The 13,744-nt window shown below is 40.7% G+C and overlaps 1 protein-coding gene across 1 annotated transcript in view; it reads right to left on the bottom strand.

The window, feature by feature from the left end:
* LOC134863090 (dynein axonemal heavy chain 5-like) overlaps positions 1-13,744 on the bottom strand; it is a 123,159-nt gene that overhangs the window by 79,547 nt on the left and 29,868 nt on the right. Inside the window, 20 exon segments of the mRNA XM_063881360.1 lie at positions 38-193; positions 538-648; positions 729-882; positions 1,593-1,792; positions 2,749-2,877; positions 3,782-3,893; positions 4,047-4,209; positions 6,378-6,514; positions 6,655-6,773; positions 6,919-7,068; positions 7,605-7,859; positions 8,662-8,742; positions 8,810-8,906; positions 9,470-9,573; positions 9,654-9,746; positions 9,887-10,050; positions 11,029-11,152; positions 11,634-11,721; positions 11,916-12,120; positions 12,644-12,795. Of these exon segments, the coding sequence (XP_063737430.1) occupies positions 38-193; positions 538-648; positions 729-882; positions 1,593-1,792; positions 2,749-2,877; positions 3,782-3,893; positions 4,047-4,209; positions 6,378-6,514; positions 6,655-6,773; positions 6,919-7,068; positions 7,605-7,859; positions 8,662-8,742; positions 8,810-8,906; positions 9,470-9,573; positions 9,654-9,746; positions 9,887-10,050; positions 11,029-11,152; positions 11,634-11,721; positions 11,916-12,120; positions 12,644-12,795 (2,794 nt within the window).

Genomic DNA, 13,744 nt, shown 5'->3' with positions numbered 1-13,744 from the left:
GTGTGTGTGTGTGTGTGTGTGTGTGTGTGTGTGTTACCTGGATGGTGTGCGAGTCAGAGGCCTGTCCCAGGATCTCCAGCAGGGCGGGGTCGGACACGAAGAAAAAACGAGGAAACACCAAACGCTTCTTCTCCAGATAACCAGAGAGAGACTTCTGACAGAACTCCAGCTGCTCCAGGAGGTGAGGGAGCAACTGCAAGAGGGGGAGGGGAGAAGGAGGAGAGGAGGAGGAAAAAAGATAAAGAGGATGAAAATGAGGAAGAATAAAGGAGGAGGTAGAGGAGCAAAAGGAAGAAGAAAAGGAAGAGTAGAAGAAAATAAAAGAGGATGAAAAGATAAAGAGGATGAGGAGGAGCAAAAGGAAGAAGAAGAGGAGGAAAATTATACAGGAGGAAGAGTAGGAAAGAGGAAAAAAAGAGGAGAAGGGAGAGGAGAAAGGAGAAATAAAATTTGGACAAAAGGCTTTGGAGAAGAGTTCAACAGATTGTGTCCTGAAGTATGATTTATATTTGAACTGCTTTATGCACGGGGCATCACCTGGCCGAGCGTCTCGTCCCCCCCACAACACTGCACCACGTTGGGCTGCTCGTGAGCACGCTGCATGATCCTCTGCCACGCCCGGTCGATGTTCTGGAAGCGCTTGGCCTCCTGGATCAGGGACACACAGACTTCAGGCTCTGAACGACATGAGAGGACATATTGAAACTGTGACGGGGTGATCATGTGACCTGCGGCAGCTGCTTGGCGATGTCCCCCCCCACGAACACGGCCTCCAGGTAGATCCAGAGGTTCTGCACCGACAGCCATCGCTCCACGATCTCCGAGGTGTTGGAGAGTTTCTGCACCCAGAGCTGGATGGAGGGCTTGAAGGGAGCGTTGTACCTGCATACAGGGCGGTATTCATTCAGCCATTCAAACATTTATCTGTTCATTCATTCATTCATCTATGTATTCATTTATACATCAGCTAATATGTCCAAATTCTTTCATTTATTCCTTCCATGTTATATTACATTTCATTCTTTCATTTTCTTCCTTCTTTCATTTTTTTTCTTCCTAAATTTCCACTCTTCTTTATTAGTTCTCCCTTCCTTTAATTTAGTTCTTGCTCAAATCCCATTTCCTTCCTTTCTTTCTTCCTTCCTTGCTTGTTTTCTTCCTTCCTTCCTTCCTTCCTTCCTTGCAATCCCGTCCCTCCGTGCCCTCATTCTTTCCTAGTCCTACGTTCAAATTATCCTTCCATCCTTCCTTTTTCATCTCCCCCTTTTTCATCCTCCCCCCAAGTTTACCTTCTTTCCTATCCTTCCTACCTTTCCTTCTTTCTACAGTAGTCCTTCTTTCCTTCCTAGTTCTTCTTTCTTTAATTTTATTCCCTGCCACATTTTCCTCTTCAGATCTTTCATTCTGTTCTCACCATCCTTCAAAGTCCTCCTTCCTTACTTAAAGACGTATCAATCAATTAATCAATTGTTATTTACATAAAATAACATCACTAAATGGCCTTAGGTGGGTAACATTCTGTCCCTTCCTTGCTCTCTTTCCTTTCCTTGCCCTCCTCCCTTCCGACCTCTCCTCATCCCTGATCTCCCCACCTGTTGCTGAGCAGTGAGGTGAGCACCATCAGACTGTCCTCCATCATGGAGATTTTCTCCGCCACGTCTGCTCCCTTCAGCAGGAGTTCTCCTCTCGTCCTGAAGGAGGAAAAGCTGAGGGTGTGGCTGCTCCACTCCCCCACCACCTCCTGCAGCTTCGCCTCAATGTCGCGCTCCTTAACCGCGCTGATGCACAAATCCTGACACACGGGAAACACTCAGACAGAGGCAGGGATTTTTAACTCTTTGGCAGAGATTGATATTTATTCACCCTGGACTTCTCTCCGTTATTGTTATTTTTTCAGTAATTCTTAATTTTTCCTCATCTTTTCTGGCTATTTCTGTTTATTTATCTGTAATTAAAATAATGTGATTATTTTTGAAATATTGCAGACTTTTAAGGACTATATATTTTACAGTTATTATCACGTTTTTCAGCTGAATCTCCATTATTCGGGGATTAGGCAAGGCAAGGCAAGTTTATTTATATAGCACCTTTCAACACAAGGCAATTCAAAGTGCTTAGGGGATTTTTGTTGACTTTCATCATTACTACTGATTCTTTCTGGTTCTTTGTGTTCTAATAAAATACATCTTTGAGATTCCAGGCATGGTTTAAACTTTCAGGATTACTGCTTTCAAAAATATTAGGCATTGTTTAACAATAGTCTCCCTTGCACTATTATTTCCGACGGTTTAGAATTATTCATTTTCTTTTGGATTTCATTTTTCATTTCTTGGTTAACTCCAAATCTTCAAATGAATTCCACACTTTTGCTTAGAAGAACTTTACAAGCGCTGTACTGTAGGTTTTTAAAAACTATTTAGTTTTTGGACAATTACACATTTCAGGTTTATTTTCCTGATTATTCTTTACTCTACACGTTCACAGATCATTTCTTATTTGCTAAATTATTCACCAAATCCAATGTTAATCTGAGATATTTTAAGGCAAATTCATTCAAAATAATTAACCGGACTACATAATTAATGCAGCAAATACTTTTAGTAAAAACGATGTGAAATACAAATCTGTTTAGTAGTAAGATCTGGTAATGTTACGTTGAAGTAATGGTTGAATACAGGCATTATATTTAAAACATGATTTAATGATGATTAAAAAGAGGTAAAAGTAAGGAACTTTCAGTCTCCGTACCTCGATGTCTTCCTTGTGTGTGAGTAGCGGAGCCTCCATGATGTTTCTGAGAGAGAAACTCTCCGACTCCACCTGGAAGCAGTGAGCCGTCAGCTCAGAGAGGCGAGACCAGTGCCGTGGCAGCATGGCCTGCAGGACAGCGTCCATTAATAAAACAGGAGGGAATAATCAACACTACAGGATGTTCACTGAGGTTATATGAGTTTAAATTAGAACATCTGATCCTTTGGGCAGCAGTGGCTTAGTCTGTAAGGGCTTGGACTTGGATCTAGCGGGACGCTGGTTCACGTCCCGGTAGGACCAACAAAAAAAGAATACGGAGTGAGCTGGAGAGGTGCCATTGAGCAAGGCACCTAACCCTGAAACTGCTCCCTGGTGCCGGGTTGTGTTGTGCATGTATATCCTCCCTGTGTGTGTGCATGTACAGTAAAAATCCTCCCTGTGTGTAAAAACAACAGGGGAATCCCTGTAAGGGATCAATAAAGTATTTATTCTTCTTTCCTTTATTCTCATGACAACATTATCGAGATATCTGTAGACATTTCAAAAAAACATAATATATTAGTCAATTTCATTTGTTTCTTTTTTTACCAGGTGAATTAGTAGTTGTTATCTTGGATTATTTGATTCTGGATTTATTTACATTTTAATTTAATTCGATTTTCCACAAATATCTGTACATGTTTTGCAGATATTTTTAGAAAATATTCACATATTTTAGACGATATTTTATTCTTAGGAATTCTATACACATATTTCACAACACATTTTTATTTTATTGTTTCATTAATTTCCTTCAGCACAAATACATTAACATTTTGCTACGTTTTTTTATTCAAGAGAACTGTTTTTAATTTCAAATTAAGAAAATGTGCTTCACTGTAAAGTTTATTTTATTTTAGGGTAATAACCTTGGTTTATACACATGATAAAAAATAATATGATGTGGACAGCTACAGTAAAATAGCCACTGTATAAAACCAACACCAAAAGGGTAATGTTTCAAAAGAATCCTTCAGAAACAGAGAGGTACCTTGTTGGCCATCATGTGCAGCAGAGGGCAGGTCTCTGTGAAGTCATCGATGGTTTTCTTCAGATCTCTGAAGGCCTGCCACTCCTTCAACGCTTTGGGAAGCTTCCGGATCCTGAAATCACACAAAAAAAGATCTGATAGAGAGATGGAGCAGTAACAAACATTGTTTACTCTCTAGATTTTAATTTAAATAGCATGCTTTATATCGATGATATGAGTTTTAAAAGAAAGGTTTGATAGCGTTTGGAGCTCTTCGCTGCTGCACCTGTTCTGGAAGTCCTGCAGCTCGGTGATGATCTTGTCGATGTTGAGGTCGGCCCACAGGATGTCGTAGTTGCCCCCGACGCTTTCAATGACGGAGTTGTACAAAGAGTAAAGTTTGGACATGAGAGAGAGCTCCCTCTTGATCCTCTGCAGCTCCGGGTACTCTGCATGGAGCCAATTAAGATATAGAGTTAAAAAAAAAAAAACATGAAGATCTAAAAAGTGTGGCTTTAAACTGGATCAAAAGTCAATTTATGAAGGCTTCTGGCAGACAACGCTGGCACATGCCCAAAGAGGATACTCGGCATGACAGGAGAGCAGATGAAACTCGGACGGCATAAAATAAAGAACAAGTAGCTGAGAGACGTTTGTAAAGTTGTAAATTTACACGAAAAAGCTCAGATATTTTCTAAGATGTACCTGGTAAACATAAGAAGGTTAAGTGGTACCTTGACAAAAACTTTTCTTTGTTTCTGAAATGTCTGTCTTTAATTTAATGACATTTCTTTAAATAATTATTGTAAATTAGTCGTTTTTTGTGTGAAAATTCAATATTCATTTCAAATGTATTCTCTGGTATACTACCCCTGTGGGTGAGGGTTAGTGGATGTGTAGGACAGTAAAGAGGCTATTCAAGTTTTGTCATCGCACACACTCTGGAGTGTCGTCCAGAACACTGCTTCACGGCCAGGATGTTCAGGGTATGAGGTGTATGTTGGAGAAGGCAAGGAGACGACGACAGGATGATTTAACCACTTGTATTGATGTATATTCAAGCCACCGATGGGCAACAGACGTATGGTTACAGCGGGTTTGTATATGTTTGTGCGTGTGTGTGGTTCTGAAACAAAAGAGAACATGAAAATAATAAGTACAAACTCTGACGTAACCCGCACGCACATAACTACGTTAACATATTAGCGTAGACATTTTGACCGTGCTAAGCGCTAGCCACAAATGCTAACTTGAGCGCTAGCCACAAACGGTAACTCAATTGGAATGCCATTCATTTATGCTAAAGATGTTAGCTTTGTTATTTTTAATGTGAGATCTGAGAGTATGTGTTTGTGAATCTATTTATGGTATCCACATGGTTAATTGTTTAGATTTAGGCACTTCAGGTTGTGCTGTTTAAGCACACAAATCTGCACTTTGTTAATTGTGCACACTATATGTTTTGGTTGTTTAAGCAAAGGATTTACACAGCATGTGTTTTCTTTTACTTATTATTATTGTACTACTATTAATATTGTATACCAGTTGTGATATGTGAAAGTGAATGTTGATATGTGAAGGAGGAATTATTTTGTAATAATTCAGTGTGAACGGTTATTTCACTGACTTTAGTTCTCTAATACTTTGAACTGATTAGAAGCTTGAATGTTCTGACCTTATTCACAATAGGTCAGGTTTTTTGTGGATCTGGAGAGTTCCAGACCCACCTGGAGTTGGAGCCTGGAGACTGTTGGACGTTTGATGGCGAGCTACTAGAGAGTGGAACTAGAAACTCAATTGCATGCAGAAGATTGGAACCCTGAACTTTAACAACTTTGTTTCCACACACACACCCAACCAACCTACTCAACAGTGCGGTAGGACTGAACAGTATTATCTGCTTTGAGAAGGAGTTTAAGATTATCGATACAGCTGAATCATTTTGTTTTATTTTTATACTTACCCGGGTAAGAATTGTGTATTACTGTATAACTGTGTTCCTATTCATCCTTCCCTGTTTTCATTAAGAGCAGTTCTTTCTCAAGGAGAGATACTGTGTCTGAGTTGGTCCTGGTGTGTTGTTTGGTTTATCCTTGGCTCCGTAGTCGTATCGAGAGCTTCTGACCTTACTAACCATAGATAGATATCACATTTGTTTCTACTGTTCATATTGATATTTTGTAGCTCCACTAAAAAGGGTTACACGTCACCAACATATTCCATTCATTATAACAGGGAATAACATCATACTAAACAACTTACTTTCTCGCATAGACGCACACTTTAACAAACAGGGTTTCTTTCTGCAATACGGGAAGACGTGTTACTACCAAGAGCGCGCCGGAATAAAACGTAAACGATGCGCATCGCCAAGTCAACATATTAAATGCCTAGAGCCTTTTGTACAACCCCTGTCCCTTGATATTTATTCATTATCTCTTTTTTGAACATTTCTCATACAATAGCCCCAATACGCTTTAGTCTGAAATGCACGGTGATCTTTAAAATGACACACTTTCCTGAAAAATGTGATATAATGTAAGAATACAACTGAACTAAAAGTGTAACAAAGGTCCAGTCCTTTTTTACACATTTGAATGCAGACACATGTTACAACCTTTAACAGGCAGTCCAAACAGCTCCTCTCCTCCAGAGTAGGTGGTGTATTTCCTCCACAGCTGATCAAACTCAGCCTGAAAACTCTGAAGCCGCTCGCTGGCTTCAGCTGGAGACAGGCCTTCCTTCCCCGGACCGCTACACACACACACACACACACACACACACACACACACACACACACACACACACAGACACACACACACACACACACACAGGTTTGACTCCTGCGTTAGTATTCAAATATATCATATAAGTGATATGTCCCCGATGTGTACCTGAGGCTGTACTCGCTGCAGAAGCTCTGCACCTGGCTCTGGAAGCTCTGCACAGCATACAACAGGTCGGCCTTCATGCTGGGCTGGATCCTCACCAGAGTGTTTTGGTTCTGCACCACCTGTAACCACAACATGCTTTACATCCATCCGTGCACTCAAATACAATAAAATTCCCTGCACATAACCAAGCATAAAAACAAGGATCGCATAAAAAGAAACATAAAAATATTTGATACTGTTGTGATCAAAGAGGATGGAACTCACCAGGGCGGAGAGGTTGCTCCAGGCGTACGTGAGGCCGTCCACACGCTCAGTGTTCCCATCGCTGAAGAGCAGATCGTGTTTGTTGAGCAGCGCAAAGGATTCCTCCACCGGGCCGATGGTAGCGTCCAGACGCACCTCCGCCTCTCGGACCTCAAACAGGGAACAGTGAGGAGGATCGAAGTGATGATAGAAGCATGAATTATAAACACTGAGGCGATGAGGGAACAATAAGGTAAAGTTAACAATTAACCTTTTTTCCTTCTAAAATTTGTAAATAAAGATAATTTATCGTCTCTTGATGGAATGCTATTATTATGAAACCATGTATTGAGATTTTTTTATTTTATATTTTACACTTTACAGTTTATTACAAAAAAAGAATTAACAAATCGTGTTTATATGGACATTTTAAAAAATGACACCGTTTTCACAAAACTAGGCTTAATCAAGTGGATATTTATTTTTTGATCTCGTTATCTTGATATAGTGGTCAAAGAAAATGTATACCTTGATGCATTCATCTATTAATGAACATTAGATTTAAAGAACTGATCATTATGTAAAGTAAAGAGTTAATATTATTGAAGTATAGATCAATGGCTCAGTCTCTGCAATTGATAGTGAATGAATGAATGAAGCAATCAGTAAGAATGTGATGTCTGACAGCCAATCAGAAGCTGGCTGACCTCTCTGAGCGCTGCCATGGTTTCTCGGACTTCCTCCAGGTCTGTGATTGGACGCATCAGGCGCTTCGTCATTCCGTCCACAAAGGAGAAGACGTTGTTCATGTCAGCAGAGGCTCGTCGGTTGAGCGCGGCGCCGAGGGCTCGCTTCCAGAGACGAGCCTCCTGAGTCAGTGCCAGCTTCAGCTGCTCTGTGTCGAAGAGGACGGGACCCACATCGTAAAACCCCGGGAGCTCAGAAATCTGCTCCTCAAGCTTCTGCAGGGGCAGCAAAGCATCATGGGTAAAGAGAGCATTTATTGTGTTTATTGAGAAGCGCTACTTATTTTCAAACTTCTGTCAATTTAATGTTTTTAATGAATGTATTTTATTTTCAACATGTGTTGCTGTTGATGTGATCAGCTGTGCACACAGTGAAAGCATCTACAAACACATCTATCAAGGAAAAGGGCTTCAGCCATTGTAGTTAAAAAAAAAAATTACTGAGCTGGGGAGGGAAAACAAAAATGAAAGAAAACATCATCATTCTTTACAAAAAAAAATGAGAGCAAACATTCATTTACAAGATGGCCGATTCATCAATAATAATAATAATAATAATAATAATAATAATAAATAATAATGCATTTCTTTTTTATAGACACCTTTCAAGGCTCTCGAGACAAAAACACAAAATACAAAAAAAATAAACACCAGCATAAAAACAAGACAATATAATCATTAAGAAAAGAGGGTGTGTCATGTGATCAGGGTGGATCTGCCAGTGTGAAGAGATATTTTTTGAGACGGGATTTAAAAATGGAGAGAGAGTCAATATTCCGGGTGAAGGGAGTTTGAGAGGTGGGGTGCTGAGCGGCTGAAGGCTCTGGACCCCATGGTGGTTAAGCGGAAAGGTGGTGCAGTGAGGTGGATGGAAGCAGAAGACCTAAGAGTGCATGTGGGTGTCTTGATGAGCAGGAGGTCGGAGAGATACAGAGGAGTACGCAGAACGCGATTTCAGAAAGACAGTTGTTGGGTTTATCCAGAGGTTTGTGTCATGAAAAACAGGAAGTGGACTCACCGAGTAGAAGGAGATCTGAGAGCTGAACTCTGGCAGCGAGGGCTCGGACTGCAGGAAAATCTGCACCTGCTCCTCTGGCTCCTAAACACACCTGTGTGTTAGTGCAGCTCAACAACACACAAACACATACTTATAGACACAGACGCACCTGGTTCCACAGAGTAGAGAAGTGGGAGAGTTTCTTCAGAGTGTCCTCAGTCTGGGGTCTCAAAGAAGACACGATGGAAGTGAGCTGGAAAACCAACCTGCTCGACAACACAAATTTATACACATATAAATATGCATTTTACTAACTTACCGTCGTTGTGTAAAAAAAGAAAGGTCTGTGCTTAGGCTATAATCTGACCACGGACCTCTTAAACAACATTTTTAATCTTCAGCCATTCCGTAGCACTTGGAGTCTTATCAGGTTCACAGAATGCACTGCAGATGATCAGAGTTGTATTCTTTAAAGAACCAAAACCCAGACTGGACTAAAAATGTGAACGTGCCTTTTAAAAAAAAAAGTGTAACAGCTCTAACCTCTAGTGTTCCATCTTCAAACTTTAAATCCCAGTATTTTTGATACTCCTTTACTCTATTATAACCCTGTCCTGTAGAGGTCGACTGAACACCACTAGAGGTCCTAGGTTTGACTGCAAAGTAATAATCTTAAAAATGGTTACATATTTTAGCCTACTGAGATATATAGATTCAGTACTAAGGCAGACTTCTGCAGCTTATTGGAAAGTTAAATAAATGAATGAATTAAAACATTTATAATGAATAATAATAACTTTATTGTGTGGATAAATATCCCTGGACTGACTTGCTGACGTCCCTGTGTTCGGCCAGCTGTCGGTCCAGAGGCCTCAGCACCGGCGGCTTCACCGGGACGTCGTCTCCTGCGTCCCTCCCTGACGCCTGCTCCACCTGCACACAGAGCAATGCTGCAGTGTGATTGGCTGCCTGGGGACGGCTGTTTAACAACACCAGATGGAGGAGGAGTATACCTGCTGCTGTCTGTACTGCAGGTGACAGTACGTCCACAGAGGGATGTCTTTAGTCACAGACAGCATGACGCTCAGCAGCCTGTTCAGCGTACTCTGAAATACAAGTCAAACAAAGGTAGAGGCGAGTCAGTAAATAATCAATATAATAAACTACAAATAAAACAAATGACTAAACTCACAGAACTGTTCGTTTCAGTAGAGTTTATGGTAGCGATAGATAATAACATAAGTACCTGGATGTCGTCCAGGCTGGGTCTGAGGACGATGTTGGGGATGGCGAGCTGGATGCTGGCTCTGAAGAGAGGAGGAGGAGCTGATGGGCTGCAGGAGGAAGAAGAGGAAGACGGCGGCTGAACATAAAGTCTCCTCTTCAGGGCGGCCAGAGAGGATTTGGTGGCTGGAAGGAAAAGGTGTGAGAGATTATTAAAAAACAATTGCAGGGTTATTTCCACACCGGGTAACAGGAGCACTGCACCCTCTTACTGCCGGCGTGCGCACTCATACCAAAATGCAGATTTCCCCCGTAAAATGTTAAAGTGTTGCCAGAAAACAATATTTCTGTCGTCAAAAACTGTATAATTATTCATAATAATAAGAAAAGGGTGTCAAATACAGCGTAAGACGGCAGAGACTGCTTTGTTTCTACAAAAAATAAATAGGGGCTGAATGTCTGGTGGGTCTGTCGGTGGATGAGTGGCAGGCAGCAGGCTCACACTGAAACTGTGATTTCTGAATTAGATAAGTTGTTCTAATAATAACTGTCCTTTTTTTTCTGTAAAAGAAGTAAAAAACATTAACTCAGCAGCTTTTAAGACATGAAAAAACTATTATTTTCCGCTTTGCTCGAATGCCTTATTTTTGCCGTAAAGTGGGCGGGACATCATTTGGGCCGGATGTGACTTTAGTGCCCACATACTATATTTTTCGAGAAAAAACCTGACATTTTAATGTTATAGTTGTCCTGAAAATATGCTGTTATTTTTGTGTTAATCGGTTCTTTGTTCTGTGTTTTCTCTTTTTGCCGTGGACACTCGCCTCGTGTTTTACCGACCAGGAAACCATCTGAAGTTTAATGTGTTTTAGGGCCTCACTGTAAGAATTCATTTTAAAATTAATTCATCTTTTCAAAATATAAAAAAGGCAATACAAATTGCTGCATGCTTTGGAATTAAGGAGAGGATACTCATTGAAATGTAAAACAATTGAACAATTAAATTAATTTAAAGCAGAAATTTAAAAGGTTTTCTCTTGCTTTTTTGTATATCTTCTCTACGAGTAAAGAGGAAGAAAGATAAAGGAAAATGTGTCTATCTTAGTGAAGACAAGAATAGGGTAAAGCAGCAAGAAAGGAGACGTGTGATGAAAAACAGCTGACCTTTGACCAGGGCTTCAGTGTTGCGATGACACAGCTGACCAATCAGGTTGTAGAAACAACACGGAAGACACGACTGACAGCGAGTCTGATGCTTGGAGTCTGGATGGAGACACTGAAAAGATCCCTAAGGAGGTTGAAGAGAGGAGAGGATGAGAAATCAAGGAGATGAAAAGAGGAGATAAGAAGAGGAGCAAGGACATGAAAGAAGAACAGGAGAAGGACAGGATATTAGACAAAGATAAGGGAAGGAGACAAGGATAGGAGACAATGAGGTGAAAGGAAACAAGGAGAGGAGATGAACAGTGGAGAAGAGGTGAAGAGGAGAAGGAGGGGGAGAATTAGGAGCGGAGAGGAGATAAGGGGGAAAAGGAAGGTGAGGAGGACAAGAACATTGGGATGGGAGCAGACAAAGAGAGGAAGTGAGGAGACAAGGAGAAGGAATGGGCAAAAACATGGGGAAGGGAAGAACCAAAAAGAGGAAGAGGAGAAAAAGGAAGAGGGGACAAGGAAATATATATATTACAGGACAATTAAAAGAAGAGACAAGGAGAAAAAGAGAGAAAATTAGGTGTGTGTGTGTGTGTGTGTGTGTGTGTGTGTGTCACCTCCAGATTGACAGACTCTGCCATGTTCATCTTCCCCTTCAGCTCTGCAATCAGCTCAAACACATACCTCTCCACCTGCTGACTCTGCCTGTACACACACACACACACACACACACACACACACACACACACACACACACACACACACACACACACACACACACACACACACACACACACACACACACACACACACACACACACACATCATGAATTGGATGGATGTTTCACACAAAAAAACCTGATGCCTACATGACCCACAATGTAGTTCATCAGTATTACCAGCTGAGGGTGGCAGCAGCAGCCTGTGCTGAGCTGTCTGTCTGCAGCAGGAGGTCCTGAGGAGAGATGGGTGCGTCAGGTAGCAGCAGCAGAGGGCAGGACGACATATCCTGCAACAGCCGCTCAACCCGACACTCCAATAGGTCTGAGGCCGCTTTAGAGATCTGATCCAGGTCCTTCAGAGCCAGGGACACGCTCTCTATGACTGAAGACAGATTATTCTCTGCATGAGAATATTTCATGTGGGTTTTTCATATTTTTTGTGCATTCTACCAGGGTTATTATCTTGAACAAAAAAAAAAAAGATCATGAATTGAAACTGAATAAAACAATATTCCTAAAGAGAAACAATATCCACTTTTATCTAAGTGAATGGAACTAAATCATCACATGTTAATATTTGATATGGGTTTTCATCGGTTGAGAAAGAAGTACTAAAGTAAAAAATATATATATATATTATATATTGTAAGTAAAATTACTGCATTCTAAAGTTACTTAAATAAAAGCAAATACATCAGCAAAATGTAGCTAAAGTACTAAAAAGAACCCAATGAAACACAAACAAAAACACTTTCAAAAGCTGTTCTTGTATCAATTGTTGGCTTGTTTTATTTAGAACAAAACATCATTTGGAAGTAAGTGTCAAATTAGTTCTTAAGTTATTACATTTCTTGCCTCATCTTGAAGCAGATACTTTATAGGAGAAAATGTGTATTTTTGCTTACATGTGTCCGTGTTGAGAGCGCCCCAGGACAACGTGATGAGTCCCGGTGAGAGAGCCGCCTCCACGCGGCCGATGAAGGGCTGCATCAGAGGGCAGAGGAGAGGCTGGATCCTGGCTAACACCGAGCTGTAGTCCTGGAGCAGATCCAGCAGCCTGACCAAACACAAGGCTAGAGTTCATTTTATAAACAGAAAGATGCTGAGCATGTTGGAGGCTGCTGTGGTAGCATGCTTAACAGTCCGTGTGTATAACAGAAGAGTGTGTTAATTAGATCGTTTATTTCTAATGAACATTCTAGAAGCAGTAACATACATGTATGTATATGACCATTTACACTGTGTTAAGTGTTGCTAATTCGCCACAGCTGTCCATAGGTGGCTTTAAAAAGTTCAAATGCAAATGCATCTACATGTACATTTAACAATGCAGGTGTCAATGTTGGGAGGACCATGTTTTTTTTCTCTTTTAGCCATGCTTGAATTCTTCTTCTTAAAAAGGCAAACGGTGCATTCATATGCTCTTCTGATTGCCCTATTTCTTAGTCGTTCAAAGAACATGTGTATCAGAATCAGCAACTTGTTTTCAGATTATTCCGACCCCATGTATGAAGCACAAATAATGGATTATTGATGAAAACAAACCAACTACACCAGGGGGAGGTGATAATAAGGCAGATGCTATTTGTAGCCGGGTGTCCGTAGCTAACAATGCTATTCACACCCTTCCCTGGTTGTATTTTTTCTTCATTCCCTTGTGTTGCTGCATCAAATTGCAATCCCCTGTGGTGGATGTATAAAGGCACAGCTTATCTTAAGCACTGTAGCTATTTACACCCAGGTGTTGTACTGTTTGCGTCTCTTCTTGCTCTTTCTACGATTGCTTGGTAAGATTACTTGAACATCAGGGACAAAAAACTGTTTTTAAAACAACATATTTTAAAACAAACAACATATCTTTGGAAAAATAACAGTTTTAAAAGCCTTTTTAGCTGCTTCACATGTTCTTATTTGCCTGTACGCCAATGACAAAGGTACTGGCTAATATATCGGTGCATCCTTAAGTGGAATGAAACCTCAAAAGTCCACATTGTTTACATCCTGTG

Source organism: Eleginops maclovinus, chromosome 4 (assembly GCF_036324505.1).
Source record: "Eleginops maclovinus isolate JMC-PN-2008 ecotype Puerto Natales chromosome 4, JC_Emac_rtc_rv5, whole genome shotgun sequence".
Classification (NCBI taxonomy): Eukaryota; Metazoa; Chordata; class Actinopteri; order Perciformes; family Eleginopidae; genus Eleginops; species Eleginops maclovinus.
The sequence above is the reverse complement of the archived record's forward strand: the minus strand, read 5'-3'. Positions and strand labels throughout refer to the sequence as shown.